This window comes from Theropithecus gelada, chromosome 3 (genome assembly GCF_003255815.1).
Source record: "Theropithecus gelada isolate Dixy chromosome 3, Tgel_1.0, whole genome shotgun sequence".
NCBI classification, from domain to species: Eukaryota; Metazoa; Chordata; class Mammalia; order Primates; family Cercopithecidae; genus Theropithecus; species Theropithecus gelada.
In genome coordinates, this window is record NC_037670.1 from 131,438,900 (window position 1) to 131,462,448 (window position 23,549).

General features: G+C 37.9%; 1 protein-coding gene across 1 annotated transcript in view; it reads left to right on the plus strand.

Moving 5' to 3' along the window:
• Window positions 1–23,549, plus strand: part of PRKAR2B (protein kinase cAMP-dependent type II regulatory subunit beta) — a 112,851-nt gene that overhangs the window by 11,082 nt on the left and 78,220 nt on the right. The window contains exon 2 of the mRNA XM_025381220.1: window positions 12,675–12,710. Coding sequence (XP_025237005.1) covers window positions 12,675–12,710 — 36 coding nt within the window. The remainder of the gene's footprint in view (window positions 1–12,674; window positions 12,711–23,549) is intronic.

Below are 23,549 nucleotides of genomic sequence, written 5' to 3' on the forward strand. Positions count from 1 at the left end.
CTACCATTTATAACTTTTGGGACCTTGAATAAGTTATGTATTTTATGATCAGTGCCTCATTTTTCTCATTTATGAAATGGGAATAAAGATAGTACCTACCTCAGAGGGATGCTGTGAGAATTTAATGAATTAACAGTACCTGGTATACACTAAGCATTAATGTGTGTTTGTTAAAAAAACAAAACACAACAAAACCAAAAGGAAGGAAACAAATACAAGTTTTAGAATTCAATGAGAACATGACAGTTTAAAAAACAATGAAATTTGATTAGAAGTATAAACTAGAGATTGCTCTCAAGACAGTACAGTAATAGTACTTTAAAGAAGTTATTAATGAAAAATATGAAAGTCTTTAAATCTTTTAGTTAAGAGTTTCAAATTTTTAAAAACCTGTACTCCTTTAAATCTCATGTCCTCCTTTAATTCCATTTGAAAATCGAGGTAAATAGTCTGACTTGGAAAAAAAAAGTAAAAAAAAAGATGGGATAAAGCTTTGCTTTGTTTTCATACCATCCTTTCCCCGAGAATCAGTGTTTAACTGATGGAGTAAATAGATGTGTGTTTACACAATCTCCAAGTTTATGGTCTTAAATTTAAGGTTTAGAAAGTAATTTTTGAACAACTTAGGAATGTGTAGGTAGAAGTATTGAAAATTGTTACTTTATTTAAGTGAGGCAGATCTTGTAGAAAAACATGACTATGTGCCTGAAGTACACATTAACTGGAAAACAATTAGTTGGCATTAAATTGACAGCTTGTTTCCTCATGTCATAATATTTATAAAAGTAAGCTCATGGTGGGACAAATTTATACCTCTCCAAGTCTTACATTAGTATGTATTTTTATTCTGAAAACTTATGATTCTGTACTTATTCAACTACAAATCGCTAGTAATTTATTTTTAGAAGAAAATAAAAACAATCTTTTGGGATCTTTGTTTTTACATGGAGTTGTTCATAGGTCTTTGATTTTTTTTATTTGACTGTTAACAGCAGTTTACCAGCCAAGCAATAGTAGGACTTTTGATGCATAATAATTCCTTGAAATACCTTTCTTGTAATTCCTTAAATGGAATCTAAAAGGTATTTTAGTATTTGAATTTTAGCAGAAACCCGTTTGTAAAAAGAATATTTTATGAAAAATATTTTAGGAGCACATTTAGCATTAAAGTACATTTTGAACTAATTTGGCTGGGCAGATAATATCAGAGCATAGTGAGAGCTTTTTATCTGCCAAAACTGAGTAGAGCAGAATTTTTTTTCTCTTTTACTTATTGTGACATCTTTTCAATATACAGAAAGACACAGATAAATGAGGAACACTCATATAAGCAGTCTTCTAGCTCTGACAGATTTTAACATTTTGGCACCCTTCACGATTTTTTATTTTTATTTTTCTGGCTGGGCATGGTGGCTCACTCCTGTAATCGCAGCCCTTTGGGAGAGACCAAGGTGGGCGGATCACCTGCAGTCAGGAGTTTGAGACCACCCTGGTCAACATGATGAAACCCCATCTCTAGTAAAAATACAAAAATCAGCCGGGTGTAGTGGCACATGCCTGTAATCCCAGCTTCTTGGGAGGCTGAGGCAGGAGAATCACTTGAACCCAGGAGGCCAAGGTTGCAGTGAACTCCAGCCTGGGTGACAGCGTAAGACTCTGTCTCAAAAAAAGAATTAGTTGTTTGTTTGTTTGTTTTTCTTTTAAAATATACCGCATGTGCAGTAGGAGGAGGCCCTTCGTGTGCTCTGTCCTGTCCCATTCCATCAACTTCCGTTTCCAGAGATAACCACCAATACGATGCATTTATTGTTTATGTTTCTGGTATGTGGTTTTGTACTATTACTGCATAGACATTAGGTTAGAAATTTGTATAAATTTTGCACTTATAAAAGTTTCTTTTATGTAAGTTATTATCCATCAACTTGTTTTTGAGAACGGCATTTGAGATGTTACATTGATTCATGTAGTTCTAGTTCTCTAGTTCATTTATTTTAACCTGCTATGTAGTATACTCTTGTATAAATACACACTTTATCCCTTCTTTGGTAAATATTTTGGTTGTTCCCAATTTGTTGTTATAGTGCTGTAGTGAGTGTGTGTGTGTGTTAGGCAAATGTAGTTTCTAAAGATAGTTTTCAGTGTGTGGTCTGGATACCTCTGGGGGACCATTTGCCTCCTCTTCCCAGACCTTGCAAGAGTCCATAGAATGAAAATTATAATAATACTTCTAAGATTTTCTTTGCCTTTTTTTCTCTCATGCTCTCAGCATGATAGCTTACGGTAGAGTTTTCCAGAGGGTACATGATGTATGATATTGCTACAGATTGAATGCAGGAGCAAGTAGGAGAACCCAACCATCTTCTATCATACCAGATTTGCAAAAATGTAAAGCAAAGTCATTCTAAATTTTACCAAGTTTTGTTTGTTTTGGAAAATATAGTATTATTTTATCAAAATATGTTATTAGTAACCTGCATGTTGTTCTTTTAAATTCATATTTTAAATATTTATCAGTTTTAATTTATAATACAACAAATATCAATGGATATAACCATATACACACATAATTTTTGAGACTATATAGAGGTTTTGAGATCGAAAAGTTTGTGGACTGCTGCTGTAGGGGATGTACCTAAGTGTGGAAAGGTTGATTGTAGGGGTGCACAGCTTTGACTTCACCTCACATTGTCGTATCTGCTTTGTAAAGGTGTTGCACCAGTTTGTACTCTCATCAGCTGTGTAAGAGTTCCTGGTTTTCACATTGAAGCTAACGTTCAATATTGTCAGATTTCAACAAGCTTTGACAGTAGGATGGATGTCAGATAGAATCTTACTGTGAATTGAATTTGTTTTCCTCTTATTGCTAGTGACATTGAACATCTTTTCATGTTCATTGACCGTATTTGTAGTTTATTTTCTTTGAAAATTTGTTGCCATTTTTCCCATCTGGCTGATTGTGTTTTTCTTACTGATTTGTAGAAGGATTTTTCCCCTCCCTCCCTCCCTCCCTCCCTCTCTTCCTCCCTCCCTCCTTCTCTTCCTCCCTCCCTTCCTCCATCCCTTTCTCCCTTCCTTCCTCCCTTCCTCCCTTCCTTTAATGTTCTGGCTACCAACTCTATGTTGGCAATAGTCATTGAAAAAATCTTCCAATCTTAGGTTTGTCTTTTCATTTTGTTTACAATAACTTTGAACATAATTTTTAATTTTAATGTAGGCTAATGTTAATCATTCCTTTTGCTTGTGATTTTTTTGCCTTGTTTAAGGATTTCATCACTAATCCAAATTAAAAAGATAATCTCTTTATTTTCCTGTAAAAATTTGTAAGTCTTGAGTTTCATCTTTAAGACTTTAATTAATCTATAATGTATTTCTTATATACGGTATGAATTAGGGAATCTCATTTCATTATTATGTATTGACTCATTTTTTACCCCCACTGATTTTTAAATGTTAAATTTCCATTTATATGTGAGTATACAAATTTCCACATTCGTGTGAATGTACTTCAAGCTTCTGTTCTGTTCTGTTGGGTTTGTCTGTCCTTTCATCAATGTCTCTTTCTCTTAATGTGACTTTAAAATGGTCTTGATATATGGTATGGTAACTCTCACTTTTTTTGCTTTAAAATGATTTAACTATTTGTAGTTATTCCATGAGACTTTTACGATATGCTTCTTCAGTTTTGTAGAAAATCTTTATTGGTAGTTTTATTGGAATTGCTTGAATTTATAAACAAAGTTGGAGATGACAGACATTTTAATGACACTGAGTCTTCCTATCCATGAACATGATGTGTCTCCCTTTATTCAGTCTTCCTTTCATATTCATCAATAATGTTTTTAATTTTCTCCATAAGGATTTTCCTGTCTTAGTTTTATTCCTATGTAGTTTATCACAACTAGGATTTTAAAAATTTATGCATTTTAATTTGTTATTGCTGAGAATATATAGCAGGAACTGGTAAAGCTCACTTATAAAAAGACCCTAATCGAACTGAGCAAAGACTTGAACACGTCAATAAAGAAGACCTAACAGTGGCTGGGAGCGGTGGCTCATGCCTGTAATCCCAGCACTTTGGGAGGCCTAGGCAGGCAGATATTTGAGGTCAACAGTTTCAGAGTAGCCTGGCCAACATGATGAAACCCCATCTCCACTAAAAACAAGAAATTAGTGGTGGCACGTGCCTTTAATCCCAGCTACATGGGAAGCTGAGGCAGAGAATCGCTTGAACTGGGATGGCGAAGGTTGCAGTGAACCAAGACTGTGCCACCGCACTCCAGCATGGGCTACAGAGCGAGGCTCTGTCTTGGGAAAAAAAACAAGACATAAGAATGGCCAATAAGCACATGGAATGTGCTCAGTATTTTTAGTTATCAGGATAGTAAAAATTAAAACCACTGTAAGACACCATTAAACACACACAAGAATGGCTAAAATAAGACATACCTTATGTTGGCTGGAACTCATATATGACCTTGAGGTCATAAAGTAATATAAACACTTAGGAACACTGTGGGCATATTATAAAGTTAAGCATTCACCCACCTATGACCAAGCAATCCTCCTCCTAGGTATTTAAGAGAAATAAATTAACATTTACAAAATGCTTGTAAACATATGCTTTTACTCAACCAAAGTTATTGTAAACAAAATGAAAAGACAGTCACAAGACTGGAAGATTTTTTCAATGAATATTACCAACAAAGAGTTGAATATTTAGAAGAATATTAAAGAATATTTATACAAGCTTTATTCAAAATAGCTCCAACTGGAAACTGAAATGTCCGTCAACAGGAGAATGGATATATATATATATATATATATATATATATATATATAATGGTATAGTCATATAAGGGAATACTACTACTCATTAAAAAAGAACAGCAGGAATTAATCTTATGTTTGCATGAAGTTCAAAGACAGGCAAAGCTAAACTACAGTGGTAGAAATCCTAACAAGTGGTTGCCTATGAGATTGTGGGAATTGTCTGTAAGAGGCCTCATGGAAACTATCCAAGGTGTTGAAAATGTTTTATATCTTGATTGAAGTGTTAGTTGTGGATGTATATGTTTATCAAAACTAATTGAATTGTACATTTTATTGTATGTGAATTTCACCTCTTTTTTTAAATTGGAAATATGGATGCTCTTGAAATCCTTTTTTTTTTTTCACATTTTAATTGAGAAATGCCATTGCCTTCTGCTCTGGTTATCTTATGAAATCTTTCATTATTCTTGTTAGAGACTAAAACCAGGTTACATTTTCATAATTGTGGGGCGTAAGTGGTACTGCTTTTAATAATACTACTTGAAAAAAAGCCAAAGACTAGTCAAGCTCTAGTGTTTTGAAGTCTATTTTGTGGTTTTAGCCAATACTATATACTATATTTTAATTTATGGTTTTCGGAAACTTAATACTTGTATACATAACATTTGCTTTTTTTTTTTTTTTGAGACGGTGTCTCGCTCTGTCACCAAGGCTGGAGGGCAGTGGTACAATCTCAGCTCACTGCAACCTCTGCCTCCACATTTGAGCGATTCTCATGCCTCAACCTCCCAAGTAGCTGGGACTATAGGTGTGTACCACCATGCCTGGCTAATTTTTGTATTTTTAGTAGAGATGGGTTTTACCATGTTGGCCAGGCTGGTCTTGAACTCCTGGCCTCATGTGATCCACCCACTTGGGCCTCCCAAAGTGCCGGGATTATAGGCATGAGCCACCGTGCTTGGCCAAATAATCTTTAGGTGTCAGGGAGCCACCCCTATTATATTATTTTTCATTAGCACTATTTCTTTAGCATTTTTGAACCTAATGTATATTGTAGCCAGCAGTGTTCTAAGCCTTGGATATAGTAATGAAGCAGACAAACAAGGAAAGACCCTGCCCTCATGAAGCTTATAATGTAGCAAGGGAGGAGACAGACAATAAACATGAAACGGTAGGCATCTTTAGCCAGCTCTAGAGAAAAGGAAACAGGATGGTACGATTGAAAGGAACAAGAGGGGGCAACTTTAAACTGGGTGTTCAGGGAAAAGCTTCCTGAGAGGGGGTCATTTGAGCTGAGACTGGAATGGCAAGAATATCTTCATTCTGGAAAGTGTATGGGGAAGGCTCCTAATACGGGTATTTTCTGTAACTGTACTCTTATTAGTAGGCCAACCTTAGTCACATCCCTGATTGTTCTCTCAGTTGCTCTTCATTTCAAAGCCTCCCCTCCTGCCTTTCCGTTTTGTTTCTCCCAAATTACTGTTCTCTAGAGCTGTTTTGTTGTGACTTTATAGACCTGTAGCAATTTGAACTCTTTGCAGCTTCCAGCTTTTCTGGTATTCTTAGTCTAGCTTGGATTGTTTACTCTTACAAGCAGAACACTGGTCTCCATAGATCTGCTCTTTACGTGAATCTGACCATACAGACTTACAAGAGACAGTTTTGTGTATGGAGAAGCAGAGAGTGAGTTTACATCGTCTTGACAGTGGCTTTTCCCACCCCTTTCTACTTAACTCTGAGCCCACATTTAAAACCCTGAAAGTATTTGGGAACCTTTTTCTTGACATTGTTACTGCCTCAACTTTGTGTAGCTTTATAAAAACTTAGTCATTTTTAGGACTCTTCTGACTGAACTGTATTTTTCTCTCTTTTCCTAAGGGGGCATTGTTGGTAAAATCCTGATGAATTAAGAAGTGGAGACTCATGTTCATTCACAAGCAAAAATATGTTTTTTTTAATGTAATCATTTTATTTTGTTACCTTCATATTCTAAAATGTCAGTTTTGTTTTGAGGAATTTGGTTAATAAATACAAAGAAAGTCTTTGAAATGGGCACTTTGTAAAAGCATCTATATTTCGTCTTACTCTGCCCCACCTCCAGCCATAATCCATGTGTCTGAGTGGGTTGGACACCTGATCTCTGTATTTCTTGCTGTATAATCAAAAAGGAAGAAGAAAAGTGATCTCCCAAATGCTGGCTTCTCAGACAGCTCCCATTATGTCTCATAAGAAGTGCCTTGAGGTACATGGTTCATAATCTGTGTCTCGTTGAGACCAAGACCATGAAGCCTTGGAGGGTACCTGCTAATTATTATTCTGTCCTTGTACCTTTGAGCCCCTCCACAGGCTGAATCTCAACAAATTCCTAGACACTGTGTATCTAGAAATACATAGTATTTCAAGGGCTTACAAGACAGTGACGAGTAAACTATCTCTGAGTATTAGCAATTGTGGTCAAGGTTCAGCACCTTTTAACAAAAATATAGAAAATAAGTGGTCATTTTCAATACCAGAAATTATGTACATATTAAAAGTTTGCAAGTTGTGTGTGTTAGGTTAATTAGAAAAATTTTCAAGTTTCGTTGTTTATTTGCCTGTTTGCTGTTGACCTTTTAAAAAAGTTAATTATTCCTCGGCTCAAGGGTGAGCCTTATTTTACTTTAATTTTTGAAGCACAGGCATAAGAGAAATTAATTTATTCTGCACTAAATATTTACTCACTCAAAAATAATTATCTTACATGGTTTCGATTTACACAGTTTCTAGAATATTTTATTTAGACAGTTAACAGATTCAGGAAGTGTTTATTGCTAGAAAAGGTGATTAATGGGAGGATAAGGATGCTAAAATTATTCAGCTGAATCCAAGATTATTGTGTATATTTCACTTAGGGTATATGAACACTTTTCTGCAAAAGGCTAATTTAACTAACGCAGCTACAGTGTAGATAGGGTAGTTTGTAGTTTGTTTTTTATTTTTGTTTGCTTGGTGTGTGTATGTGTGTGTGTGTGTGTGTGTATGTGTGTTTATGACTGCAGATCACAGCTCTCAGGGCTCTTGTTTCTTTAACTTGGAGTTTCTCTCCCAGCAGTATGCTCAGAGATGCAAACTGTGTGTACTGCTATAAACTTGACTTTTAGTTTCATAGATTATCTTAGGTTTTTTAGTCTTCTACTGGATTTCTCATTCGCCTACATTTTTCTAAATTAGGTATCTAGTTGCAGGGTATAAGTCTTTGAAGCCATTGTATTTGAAAATACAACTAGACTTAATAAGTTCTTCAAGGGCAGGGACTCTGTTACAATTCCAGTGCCTAGCATCCACACTCAATACAGCAACAAAATTAGTGGGGACAGGGAGACTTGCTCTGCTTCCTTGCAGAGTTTATTGATGCATTCTGCAGCTATTTACTCAGCACCTTTATCTACCAGGCACTGTGATAGGTTTTGGGCATGAAGAGGTGAGCAGATAAGCAGTTCCTGCTGGCCTGTTTTCACTGCTGAGATAGAGAGACTCCTTCAGTTTATCCAAAGTAATGGAGGATTTTGCTTGTAAGGACACTGAAGGATCAAAGAAGACTTGAATCAGTTACACTTCTAGGTCTCTTGGGAGCGTAGGAACTAAACGAATCTAGTGGAATATAGTTTGGCAACTGAAGAGATCTCTGGTTATACAAGCACAAAGATATTCATAGGAACATAGGACTCAGTGTTCCACTGCAGTAGTGTTGGGGAGAAAGTCAAACCTTATATAAATATTTGTGTCTTTTTTCCTTGGGGATTCACTAAGATCTTAGGTTATATTCTCTTAGAAATGCTAGGATTTTACTCTGCTCTTAAATCATATTCTTTATTTCTCCAGGCATGTAATATATTTCCTATTTTTTTCCTTCTATCCTAGTCTCTAGTTTTCTCTCTTTCTGTGTGGGTGTGTGTCTGGGTGTGTGTGTGTGTCTGTGTGTGTGTGTGTATTCACCGAATATCCGCAGAATAAGGAAATCTAAAGGTAAAAACCAAAAATCCGAGAAAATTTAATTTGACTTGTCACATTTTAAAACACCTTCATCTGTTAACATTTTTTGGAAATTTGTATTGCTGTTTATTTTGTATATTTAAAAAGTGGTAATATTAGTTTACACTAAATAAGCGTCAGTCTCTTACATTTGAATAGGAATTTATAATTGACAGGTACCTCCAAAGATGTTTATGTTTTTTTGTTTTTGAGACGGAGTCCTGCTCTGTTGCCCAGGCTGGAGTGCAGTGGTGCGATCTCCACTCACTGCAACTTCCGACTCCTGGGTTCAAGCAATTCTTTTGCCTCAGCCTCCTGAGCAGCTGGGATTACAGGTGCCCTCCACTATGCCCGGCTAATTTTTTTAAAAAAGTTTTAGGATAGAGATGGAGTCTCTCCATGTTGGCCCGGCTGGTCTTGAACTCCTGACCTCAGGTGATCTGCCCACCTCGGCGTCCCTAAGTGCTGGGATTACAGGCGTGGGCCACCACGCCTGGCCAGGTTTTTTTCTTCAGAAAAACCCCCTGAAAGAAGGAGGGCAGATCTTGCTTCCATATATCACAAGTTGAAAATTTAAGTCAAGGTTATATGGTTCATCTATGCCATCAGAAGGTGGTGTGGCCAGTATTAGAGCCCAAGGCTCCTGTCTGCCAGTTGGGTGGTCTGTCCATACCCCACGCCTCACCCCCTCCCTGCCAGTGATGTGGAAGGTCGGAATGTTGGCGGTGCCCATCCTCACCTTCCTGCTCACCTTCCCTGACTTAGGTTCCTGAGAGAGAAGACCAGGCATAGCTTGGCCGGATGCACCTTTCTTTTTTTCCAGCAAAGCCTCCACCCTGATTCCCAGCCTTCTCTATTTTGGTAATTAGACTAAAAAACTTGGAAAAATGGTGAAGGTGACTGTTAACTTGCTGAAAGTTTGTACAGGAAACATTTGTGTTTCATCCCTGCAAGTGGAAAGGAGGGCTATGGGTATGAGAGATTGGATTTTTGATGATTGTTCTCAAAACCCAGTGTTTACCTTAACTACTGCATACCACTTGCTCGGTGCACCCATTTTCTTAACTGTCCAATCCCATGCCCCATTAACTGTCGGGAAATGAAAATCATAGACCTGTCTACCCGCAATTTAGAAATTGACAGAATGTCTAGCAAAAATATCAAGGAGAAATAAAGTAAGATAATTTATAGCAAGTAAAATGTATTTCAGTAGGTATGTGCTTCGACATGTACTCAAGAAGACAATGCCGTTAGATTGTCCCACCTAGATGTAGAGGCTCTATAAAAGCTGCAAACGGAGTCTGATGAAAAAGCATTGTACTAGCAATCCAAATACCATAAGGAGCACTGTAGTAGTCACATGGTTTTCTGAAATGGTGAACATCTATTAGTAAAATTCCAAACAAAGCAAGAAACAAAACACACAAAAAAACCCAAATTTGATTTATGTTGTCATTGTGTTGTAGAAAATTTGATGTATATTAAAGCTGCATAAATGAGTCATGTGTATATAAAGAGCTGTATTAGGATTTAGGCCCAGATGGTTATAAATGGACTTTTTTTTTTTTTTTTGCCAATGTGAATGCCCAGTGGGATGTTTTAAAAGTCATGCAGGACAAAAGTTGTAGGATGCAGGACAGTTCTTTGTTGTGCAGGATTGTTGTGGAGTTTGCCTGACAAAAGCCAAGGAAGGGTGTCCTCTGAATTACTGTGACAATCAAAATTGCCCCCACAAATTTAGAAAACATCTTCTAGATAGCGATGCCACCTTTGTGGAAAACCTCTGCCTTAAACACTTCAGAAAGACACAGAAACCTAAGGACCCCAGGAAAACAAAGACTTCTCGACCTTTCAAACCAGGAGCCTATAGTCTTGTGACTTCATCATCTAGAGAGGCTGGAGGGGGCAGGGGGGCAGAGAATGTCTACTGTATTTTTGCCCCAAGGCTAAGAGAAATTTTTAAACCTTTATCTTGCCTGTATCTGCTTGCACTCTCTGTTCTGCATTCCTGTGGTTGCATTTTTTTGCATTTTGTTTCCGTTCACTGTCCTTGTAGCTTGCTGGGGAGGCACTCTTTAGACTAACTTTAATCGTTGCAAAAAAGGGGTTTGAAAACTGATGGGCCTTTGTGTATATGTGTAGTAAGATATACATAACACAATTTACCTGATGCAAGTTTTTAATGTAAGTAATTTGTGACTGTGCAAATATATGACTGAAGTATTGTGGTATATAAATAGTAAATATTGTATGTCTTTCAGTCACTTTGGAGGATGTAATTTTGTTATAAATGATAATATCTTGATAATTGGGTTTATGAATTTCACAAAGTTAATCTTTAATTGTAATGAAGATCACAAAGGAAGATAATATTCACCTCTTACTGTATGATTTCAGGGATCTGTATTTTCATTTTCTGTTCTCTCTGAGGCAGCGTTTTGATGCAAGATACTCGTAAATTCAGATTCTCCAGCTCTGATGCAGAGTGACTGTGTGATCTAAAACAAATTAATAGATTTCTCTGAGACTTACTGTAAAATGTAGTCATCAGTTGTATGAAGATGCTGATTTTTTTTTTTTTTTGCAACTGAGTTTCATTGTGTCAGCCAGCCTGGAGTGTAGTGGCGCGATCTCGGCTCACTGCAACCTCTGCCTCCCGGGTTCAAGTGATTCTCCTGCCCCAGCCTCCCAAGTAGCTGGGATTACAGGCACCTGCCACCATGCCGGGCTAATTTTTGTAGTTTTTAGTAGAAATGGAGTTTCCCCATGTTGGCCAGGCTGGTCTCAAACTCCTGACCTCAGGTGATCTGCTCACCTCGACCTCCCAAAGTGTTGGGATTACAGACGTGAGCCACCGCACCTGACCAAAGATGCTGATATTTGATAGCATGATTGTCAGGATTAATGCACTACACATCTGACATAGTTTTATTATAGTACTTGTTCCTGTGCATACATATTTTTCATGCAGTGCAATCATACTGCTGATAAAAATTTTGTCTTTTTTTACTTGACCTAATGTTTCCATAGTGTAAACAAATTTCATAATTACTCTTCTAAAAGTATTGAAGTAGACTTATGACATTCTGTTACCAAAATATACTGCATAGTACATTATGTCCTTCCTTTATATAAAATGAACCAGAAATGTACCTGCTTCTCTTGAGAAAGAAATGTTTTTAAAAACCTCGGTTCTTGAGATAACTATGTCATCAAAACCAAGAAGAAACAGAGCTGAGTTGAGTCGGAGGAGTGGGCAGTTGGTAGGCTTGCCAGCTGAGTGCTGCGCACACCAGCCTGAGACTGCAGCCTTCAGTGGACAGATTTGCGTGTTATGAACATTTGGATTGCACAAAAATCGTCAGAACTATAAATCTGAGACTTTCAAGGATATACTATCCTTCAGCTAAAGATGATTTCAACATACATGAGCAATTTCAGTTGTGTTTTGTAATTTTATCATTTAAAAAATGATGCTGCTGAATAGATTTATTCATACATTGCTCTTTCCTTCACTAGTAGTAGTACTTCAGGTTAAATCTCTAGTAGATTTACCCTATTAAGTGACACAAATCTTTTATAGTACTTGATGTAATTGCCAAATTGTTTTTTAAAGGTATTGTATCTCTTTATATGTTCCCCACGTAAGTAATTTTAGCTGTCTATAACTAGGGATTTTTCTTTTAAAGTGCTAATTTAATAGGTTAAATATTGATTTCAATTTATATTTATTTGATTATTAATGAATTTCAATATTTTTGTATATTTATGGTGTTTCCTCTTATTTATTCATCTTTTTCTTTAGTTAAATTATAAGATCATTTACCAATTTGAGCCTTTTCAGGGAAAATTAGACTTTTATTCTAATCATATTATTCTGCTTTTTCTTTCAGCTCCAGTAATAAACCGATTCACAAGGCGTGCCTCAGGTAAGTCTGATTATATTATAGATTTTGTTTACTAATGGTGACATTTTAAAAAGATAATATTGCACAAGAAGATACAAAGAATAATTGCTGTATAGTAAACCTTTATTTGTCAGTTATTTTCCCCAGAAAACACAACTATCTGGTATAATCACTATCTAGGAAGCAATTGAAAATGCCCTCTGAGTGGCTACACTGGAAGTCACACTGTGTACTAAACTGGTGGGCCTTTTTAAATGGAGACTGTCAGCCTAGGGTGTTATTCTTGCTCTTGATAGAATTACTACCTGCATAATTGTGTGATTTACCAGCCATAATCTAGAAGCAGTGATTTAGCAGATGAGTAAAGGACACCTTAGAAACAGTGATGAGTGTTTGTTTTTTTGTTTGTTGGTTTGTTTTTATAAGAGGGTTTTTAATAAGGGACAGGAGAACTCTTAAAATGCAGATATAAGAACATGTCGTTATGGGGCCATTTAGAATAGGAGCAAATTGCTTCATGTTTGTTTGTGCCCCTGAGGCTATTGCTGGTTTAAATATACCACAGTGCCCTAATGTAGTCAACTTGATAGGCCTTAGCCATTAACAAGGGCTTACATTAGGTTCAGTATACTGTGTACTATTTAAACTGCTGGGGAGGTATGAGACAGAATTAAGACCACTTCTATCCAAAATGGCTTAAGTAAAATGAGTTTGGGCATTGAGATAAACTGTTATTTAGAAAAATCACCATATGGAATATCTTCTCTGAATAAGAGGACAGATGAAGTGAGGGTAATATTTGATTTGAAAAAATTACTCTTTAAGTATACCTGGAAATTTTTTGTTAAACCTAAGATAAACATTTCACACAGATCATCTTTGGAGTTTATATAATACAAATGAGTCATTTACTTCACAATATTACCTTATTTATACCTGTGCTATAATATTAAAGACATTTTAATGTTGAATTTTATTTTTGATTTGTCGGCAGTTACTGGTATAATTTACTCTTGTTATATAGTGAACAGGTCTATAAGGATAATGTGCTACATTGGAATAACATCTGCTTTATCGTTCTGAGTTTTTTGTCATCTCAAGGCATATTTATTTTAAATGTTGAAAACAACTGTAGATTGTAATGCCTTTTGTGGAATGAGAGGTTATGTTTACGTCAGAAAGGCATCAAATTTTATCCCAAAGAAGAACTATCAAGTGTGATCATATTCTAGTGTAGTGGTTCTTTATGAGCAGTGGTGGGAACGAGGGAGGAAGAAGAGAGAATCAGTATTCTGATGCCTTGTCTTCATGAGGTGAAATTCTTTCAATAGAAACACAGCTAAGAATCATAGAATAAATAATCACCCTTTCTACCTCAAAATAAATGTCTCAAACCTTATGACAAGTGACATTTATTTCTGGGCATGTTCCATTAGTATTTGTTGTACAATATGCGTATCATTGGCCAGGCGCTGCGACTCACGCCTATAATCCCAGCACTTTGGGAGGCCGAGGAGGGCGGATCACGAGGTCAGGAGATTGAGACCATCTTGGCTAACATGGTGAAACCCCATGTCTACTAAAAATACAAAACCAAGATTAGCTGGGCGTGGTGGCAGGCTCCTGTACTCCCAGCTACTCAGGAGGCTGAGGCAGGAGAATGGCATGAAGCTGGGAGGCAGAGCTTGCAGTGAGCCAAGATCGTGCCACTGCACCCCTACCTGGGCGACAGGGCGAGACTCCATCTCAAAAAGAAATTAATTGATAGATCAGGGGCTCCAGGGTATAGGTTAGTTTTGAAATGCCATTATTTTATACCCCACCCCCATGTGTGTCCATGCGTTTTAGCAAGACTTGGCCAGAAATGTAGAGATGATGTAATGCCACAAACAAATACACATTAAAATCAAATGTTGCATTTATTCCCAGAATGACAGGTAACAAGAAATGTCAGTGAAAACAACAGGAAACAATTTGGTATAAATAAGATGATACCAAGTTCCGGAGTCACGCTATATATAGCAGTAAGCCTTAAAAGGAGTAAAATTGTTATCCCAATAATATAATATGCTGGAAACCATTAGGAGAATGAATCTTGACATTAATTATTAGAAAAGAGAACTAACTTATGGAGTACCAGTGATGGATCAGGCACTTTACTCAGCATTTTATATACAGTTTTAGTCTTTCAGGCAAGGAAAATAAAATTATTTAATACTTTGGATTAAAAAAGCAATGGTATAAGAAAAAAGGGAAGAGGATTTATTTAATCATCTACTTGTCTGTATTTTATTTGAGACTTTATGTCTTGTAAAAGTTTGTCTAAAACTTTTTTGGCAAAGAATATAGAAACAGTCTTAAGACATCCTGAGGAGGAAATGCTACAGTTTTTTTGTTAATTTAATTTAGTGGCTAATATGAGGTTTAGTAGTAGAGATGCACTTTTTTTAAAAGTAACATTTCCTGAAAATGAAAAAGAAATGAGTATCTTCTCAAAATGCAGTCAATAGTATTTGATAATTCAAAAGATTTCTTATGATACCTTTTCTGACTGAGTTTTATTTCAGAGATACTTTTTCTTTTCATAACCCATAGAACTTTAATGTAAGAATGGTAATTTAGGGGAAGAAAGTAAGTCAGGTAAAATCAACCAGACGTCTGTACGACATAAGAGTTTGTTTCTTATTCATCTATTTTTAAATTAAAGTTACAACAGTAAATGCTATATATATATATTACAACAAAAATACCAAATGTGTAGTGCTAGGTGTTCAGTCATTATTGATTCAAAAGAAAAAATTACTATGAATTATAATTAATAACTCATTAACTGACTTTCCTGTATCTTTGAGTTTTTGGCTTTTGATATTCATACTGCATTTATCAAACATAAATATTTCAAACCTGAATAATTTAAACAAAACATTTCCCCTTTGTATACCTTTTTCTTTTGTTATGAAGATGAGAGGAATGTTTATGCTTAACAGATACATTCTTTAGGATTATTGTTACACTTTTAAGAACACTATTTGTGCTATAGTCTCTTGTCTTCTTCATGTGTTCAGTGCTGGCCCACAAACCTGTCAGTTTTTATTATTGTAAGTGAAAGGAATCAGTTTCACTCAGTATTTTCAAACAGAATTCCTAGTATCTTAAGAGTTTGTAGAGGCTTCAGGGTTGTATAAGCCAGCATGCTACTTGGTACAGGAGTGCAAGGCATGTAAAGACATGACTAATGGAGAGAAGCATAGATGGGCACCAGAAGAATAGGACCCAACTTTACTGATTAGATTGGGTAAGTTCCACAAAACATGATGAAAAACTGTCAGATTTCTTCTGAATTCCAGATATATCTCTGATATCATCCTGACAGCACCCCATAACCTTATTTTTAAACAGTACCTCATAGTTGCATTTTTAAACAAAAGAAAAAGAAATACTGCTTTTGGTCTCTTAAAATGCTCTTCAGCTCTTAATATCCCTTCTTATCAGTACATCCTTAATACAGAGAGGCCTGTTGTGGTGGCTCACACCTGTAATCCCAGCACTTTGGGAGGCCATGGTGGGCGGATCACTAGAGGTCAGGAGTTCGAGACCAGCCTGGCCAACTTGGTGAAACCCCTTCTTTACCAAAAAATACAAAAATTAGTCGGGTGTGGTGGTGTTTGCCTATAGTCCCAGTTACTTGGGAGGCTGAGGCAGGAGATTCACTTGAAGCCTGGAGGTGGAGGTTACACTGAGCTGAGATTGTGCCACTCCAACATGGGCGACAGAGTGAGACCCTGTCTCAAAAAATAATATAAAATAACAGATAAATCATTATCCATAATCCATTTTATTTTATTTGTTTTTGAGATGGAGTCTTGCTCTGTTGCCCGGGCTGGAGTGCAGTGGCATGATCTTGGTTCACTGCAACCTCCGCCCTCCCAAGTTCAAGTGATTCTCTCAAGTAGCTGGGACTACAGGCGTACGCCACCATGCCTGGCTAATTTTTGTATTTTTAATAGGGACAAGGTTTTACCGTGTTGGCCACACTGGTCTTGAACTCCTGACCTCAGGTGATCCACCTGCCTTGGCCTCCCAAAGTGCTGGGATTGTAGGTGTGAGCCACTGCGCCTGGCCACATAATCCATTTTACAATATGGGCTTTTTGTTTTTTGGAAGATGATTATTTTTGGTGGAAAATTGAAATAATATATCATTTGTTGTTGTGAGTATTAAAAATTAGTGGCGGTGGCTGGGCACTGTGGCTCACACCTGTAATTTTGCCACTTTGGGAGGCTGAGGCAGGTGGATCACCTGAGATTGGGAGTTCCACACCAGCCTGGCCAACATGGTAAAACCCTGTCTCTACTAAAAATACAAAAATTAGCTGGGCTTGGTGGAGGGCACCTGTAATCCAGCTACTTGCCAAGAATCGCGGTGCGAGATTCGCTTGAACCTGGGAGACAGAGGTTGCAGTGAGCTGCGATTGCGCCACTGTACTCCAGCCTGGGTGACAAAGGGGGAGACTCCATTTAAAGTAAATAAACAAATAAAAATTTAGTGGTGGTAGTAGAAGTAGTAACTCAGTAAATATTTTAAGAGTAAAGCTTTAATCAAGAAATAATCCTGTTGCTTCACTGATCACCTAATATATGGGAAAGATCCTAGGGTTTGAAGTTGTACTGACTAGAGTTTTCCCATTTTCTCTGTGAATTTGCATGTAAGTTGTTTACTTCTTTGAGTTTAATTTTATTTATTTTCATTTCTTTCAGCTTGGGGATCTTAACAGCTGTATTCAAACTTGTGAGGGTTTAATTGGATGATTTTTATTATTTTTTAATTTTTAATTTTTTTTTTTTTTTTTGAAATGGAGTCTCACTGTCGCCAGGCTGGAGTGCAATGGCATGATCTTGGCTCACTGTAACCTCTGCCTCCCGGGTTCAAGCGATTCTTCTGCCTCAGTCTCCTGAGTAGCGGGACTACATGTGAACACCACCACTCCTGGCTAATGTTTTGTATTTTAGTACAGACAGGGTTTCACCACGTTGGCCAGAATGATCTCAGCCTCCTGACCTTGTGATCCACCCACCTTGGCCTCCCAAAGTGCTGGGATTACAGGCGTGAGCCACCATACCTCGCAATTTTTTTTTTTTTTGACAGGATTTCACTCTATCACCTAGGCTGTAGTGCAGTGGCATGATCTTGGCTCACTGCAGCCTCCACCTCCCAGGCTGAAGTGATCCTCCCACCTCAGCCTCCCTAGTAACTGGGAGAACAGGTGCGTGCCACCATGCCTAGCTAATTTTTGTATGTTTTATAGAGATAGGGTTTCGCCATGTTGCCCAGGCTGGTCTTGAACTCTTGAGCTCAAGTGATCCACCTGCCTCAGCCTCCCAAAGTGCTGTGACTATAGGTGTTGGATGATTTTAATAAAGCCCCCAACAGAGAGTCTAGGCTTTTCAAAAGGTTAGCTGTCAGCCCTCTTCTTATGAACATGGTTTAAAACAAAGCAATAAACCCCTCAGCTTTTTGCCTTAGCCTGTCAGAATAAAGCCTTAGAGAGTCATAACACTGTTTAATAGTAATCCTTTAATATGGGCATCTTTTTTATTGTTTACACATTATAGGTTTTTAAAAAAATTGTAATGGTTTTCCTCTGTGGTTTTGTCTCTGAACTGGGGAGGGGCTAGAAATGTCCAGTTAATCTTGAGACAATGCCTTGCATCATGAGGTTGGAACTCTGAATTTTTTTTTAATCGTAAGATACTGTTTTGAAAAAGTTACCCTTCTAGAACAGTTTAAAGAGTTCAGTGAGCACCTTTATCTAGGCTCTCCAGTTGCTGATATTTTGCCTCATTTGCATGCTGTCTCCCCTCCATCTTTACATGGGCACGCAGTCTTTTATTTTTTATTGAAACTTTTAGGAATCCTAAATACTTCAGCCTGTATCTCCTAAGAAAAAGGACATTCTTCTAGTTAATATAACACTGAAGAAATTTAACCTTGGATACAATACTATTATCTCATACAGAGTTTAGAGTCAGATTTTCTCTGTTGTCCTATCATGGTTTTTTTTCTCTCTCTTTTAAATTCTAGCTAATTCAAGGATTTTTTTAATTACATTTAATTGTCATGACTCAGTTTTTCTTGCCTTTCATAAATTGACTCCCTGAAGTTTTTGAAATTTGCTTTTTCAGAGTTTTGAAGGTTATTCCTAACCATAAGGCAGTACCCTATACCGCCTGTTATGCATTCATAGATGGCATTAGCACAGCTGTTGTTTGGTCTGTATGCCCCACCGACATCCATGAAATCTTTGCATTGACATATACTATGCTTTCAAGGACTACTGTTGAGCATTACTTGTTCTAATAAGTAATTATTTCTTATAATAGAAAGATTTTCTTTTCTTATATAATTAACCACTGTTTAATTTTTTGCCATAGTATGAACATTGAATTTTATAGTATATTTTTAACAGAGCTAAAATTTTATAGTTTTTTCTAAACTATGATGTAGAATAATCCACAGGTGAAATTAATCTTTAAATTTCAGTCTCGCCTACTGTATAAAATGTGATATTACAAATCTCAGTGAAATCACCCTGAACAGAAATGATTAGTTCCCAATAAATTAGTGAAATAGCAGAAGTTCAGATCTTGTCTTGAATCTGATTCAAGGAACATATGCTTCCTTGATTCATGGAACATATGCTTCCTTTTGTTTTGTTTGGGAAATATTTTGTAGCCTTGGTGTTCATTGTTTCTACTTTAAGGTTATTTGACGATAACAGCTTTTAACCCCCAAATTATTTTTTTCCAGAGGTCATTTCTATATTGTCAAACCAGTTGTCTGGTATAATTATAGTTACATTCATATTTTGTTTTTTGAAATTAGTTTCCTTTTTAGTAAGCCTGGTAATCACCAATACTTGGGAATGCATATTGGGAGAATACTACTTTAATTAATGTACTAGTTTATTCAGCAGACATTTACCAAGTCCCTCTTGTGTGTCAGGGACAGTGCTGGGGATGCCACAAAGAATAAGATACAGTCCTTACAAAGTGCACAGTCTAGCAGGGAAGCTGATGATGACTCATAGTGTCGTAAATGCCGTAATATCCTCAAGTGAAAAGGAGAAAACATACAGTTCTTCCAGATCCTGCCTTACAGAAAGGGTACTGTTTGTGCTGTCTTTAAGATTTATAACGTTTTACCAGGACTATAAGGAGAGAGAATATTCTGGGTATTTCTATTCAGTATTACTGTAAAAAGTCCATTTTCACCATATGTTGCTGTGCAGCTTGCCTCTGCCATCAAGCACCTATGGTATGGAGTGAGCATACCATATGTGCATGCCCATTGGCTATGGACAGCAGGGACTTAAGGCCTTTCATCCTTTAATTTAGCATTGCTTGAAATTGTTAATGTCTGCCTTGCCAGGAGAGGCTGTACAGGCTCTGGAATCAGACCAGGGTTGGAATACTAGCTCTGCTGCTCACCTATCTACGTATTAAAAGTGTGTGTGTGTGTGTGTGTGTGTGTGTGTGTGTGTGTGTGTGTATCCTTAGTAACCTTTCTAAGGCTTAGTTTCTCTGGGTATGAAATGGGGATAATACCTAACTCACAAGATGATTGTTGTAATGAAACAGTAGATAACCCATGAAAAACAGATTCTTGAGGCTGGGCTCAGGGGCTCACGCCGGTAATCCCAGCACTTTGGGAGGCCGAGGTGGGTGGATCACCTGAGGTCAGGAGTTCAAGACCAGCCTGGCCAACATGACAAAACCTTGTCTCTGTTAAAAATATAAAAATTAGCTGGATATGGTGGCACTTGCCTGTAGTCTGAGCTACTTGAGAGGCTGAGGTGGAGGAATCGCTTGAACCAGGGAGGCAAAGGTTGCGGTGAGCCAAGATTGCACCACTGTACACTCCAAGCCTGGGCGACACAGTGGTACTCCATGTAAAAAAAAAAAAAAAAAAGGAAATGGCTTTAGGACTGCAGAGTTTGACATGAAGAGTTAGAAGGATAACATCCAAGGTGAGGCTGAAATCAAGGGTCAGAAAGACAATTTGACTGAGGCAACAGGATGAAACAATAGGTGTCAGCCCTGGGCAAGGGAGGTGGGAAGACAGGGTGGAGGGTGGGACTGGGACCGAAGGAGGTTCTCTGAGATGCCAGGGCACAGGCCTGGGGACTTTTGTCCAGGCTTGTTCCTTGGGTGGGATGGAAGCCATTTAGGGAGCCTTCAAGTCACTTCATGCATCTGTTATCTCTCAGTGCCCACACTAGTATTATAATAAAATGGGTTCTCCCCTGTGATTCATTATGAATAATCCAAGTGAACAGTGCAAGTGCTGTTCCTGGCTCATCTCCAGCCTCTTGCCCCTCCTGCTCCACACTCTAGCAGTGCTTGTTTGCTGATACTTGTTAAGCAACCTTGGGAATTGGAGCCCAGTGGAATCTGTGGCAGTGTTGAGTCTCAGATTCTTTTTTGTTAGGCCCTGGAATGCTGATAAGCTACCTCAAGGCTAATGAGAAATTAGATTATCTCTTGAACTTAATTGCATTTTCTCAGAGTTCTCTTAGAGCCCTCCAGAGAAAGGAGAAAGAAAGATAGTGAAAGCAGCTGTTCGGGTGGGGGCATGGTGGGAAGGGAGGATCCTTCCGCACCTGTAGTGTCCTCAGACTCTTCACACTGGTGGTTTTGCCAGTAGATGTGGAAGGGCTTGGAAGATAATACATGGGAATTGTGTAACCCACCAAACCCTGTGTGCCTTAATTACAGGAACACTGCCACTGCTGGGGAAAGTGGGTCAGGGAGTTAGATCTATAAAATAGGTATGAGTAGCTAGAATAGACATTTAGACATAGTGCAACCATTCTTTAATTACAAGCAGAGTTTAGGTCATTACTTCACCAACTCTGTGTGAAGGACCAGTTTTCGTTTTTGTTTTCCCAATGCACTACAGACCAGTACTTTTGAGAAATATAAAACTGCCACAGCAATATCAAATTGCTATAATTGTATCTAAACACTCTTTTACTCTCTGTACTTACCTTGTTGCAGATTGCCATGGCTTAGGTGATACAACCATGGTGTGCACTATGTGAGATATGAAAGTTCTCACAAAAAGCTTTTATAAAGGAAGATTGCACATTTATCTAAAAGAAGTGATTATTTTTTTTAAAAAACTAACACACTTACCTTATTTTGCTAACTTGGCATTTTGTCAGGACAACCTGCATGAATGAATGGTGCCATCAGAGTTGTCGAATGGTGGTGTGTGGCAACCCTGCTCCAGGCCCATGGCGTGCCTGCGTTCTCCCCCAATATATGCCTGCTCATATTTGGAGCATACCATGGGCTCTCTTGTCTAGCCTTGCTGTAGCTCACCACATTCCCTGCCATCCCCTCCCTCCCTCCCTCCCTTCCTTCCTTCCTTCCTATACTGTTGCTATTACACATCGTTTGATGTTATAGTTGCTTGTTCACATGTCTTTTTCCCTATGCTAAACAGTGAGGTTCATAATTAATGGACTGAGAAACAAGGGCACTCCGGATGAGGTCACAGAAAAAATAGAATGCGAAGTCAGGAAATGAGAATGCAAGGAGGATGGGAAGATTTCGCCAGGCATGTGTGTAGAGCGGTGTGAGATTCCTGAGGTAGCGTGTGCTGGGGTAAGGACCAGTGTGAATATAGTTACAGGGTGAGACTGCTAAACGGCAGGTTGAATGACATTTTATTTGATTTAAGGAAGCCAAGGTAAGTTGAGGATGGGCTCTCAAATGGGTTGTCAACTTGGACATTGACTGTCTGTGATGATGGTGGCATGTTGGAATGAAATGAAAACTGTGAGCCAGGTACCAGGCAGGAAGTGGCATCTGTTTGCCGTGGCTCTCCGAGGAGCACAGAGGTTTCAGTGGGAGCACTATGGAGTGGTCCAGATGTCAGTGTGGGGAGCCACAGCGTGCCCTCACTATCTTTCAGATCCCACTGTGTGCGGGGAGTGGTGCCCTCTAAGAGAAGGAGTGTTCTTGGAGAAGAACCAAGTTTCAACTAAGGCATAGAAAAGTCAGTAATATTTTATAAAAGAATGTGAGGGTGTGGGGAATGTGTTGGGAAGGAGGGTAGTAGTGGACAGAAGGAAGCCACAGGGCAGCATTTCATTTGAGGAAATATTTACGAGCAATTACCATTGCCAGGGATTACACCAGGCACAGCAGTATACATGCTGTGCCCTTGAAGTACTTGCAGTCTAGGGAAGCTTAAGGCGTGGGGAGATGAAATTGGGGAAAAGATGGTGGTCCAGAGGGTCTTACTTCTTGTGGATGACCAAGGGTGACAGAGAAAAGAGGACATAGTTGGATTGATAGTTTTTAGGTTATAATTTATTCACTGTAAATATTTGTTTAACTAAACTTTCCTTAAGGCTAACTCTGACAGCTTCCCAGTGAGAGCACTGTAACCTTCTGATATTTACCTTAGGTACAGAAGGCAATATGATGTAGAAGTAAAGAGGCTGGATTTGGAGCTGTTTTTAAATTTAACAGTCAAATATTCAATGAGGGCGTACAATATGTTGGGCACTGGGCTGGGCCCAGGGAAGGCAGATATAGTTTAGGATCTTAGGTCCATCATTTATTAGCTGTGTGACCTTGGGCAACTTACCTAAATGACCTGTAAATCCGGGTTGCGGTTATTCTGGAAGAGAATACACGCAAAGCTTTTAGCATAGTGTCTGACACATTTGAGTGCTAAATAAACTTTTATTTATTATTAGACTGGATTTTTCAAATTTTAACTTGATAAAAACACCATAATTTTAGTGTGTCTTCTTTCCTCCTGTAACTTATCACATCTAATGTTAAT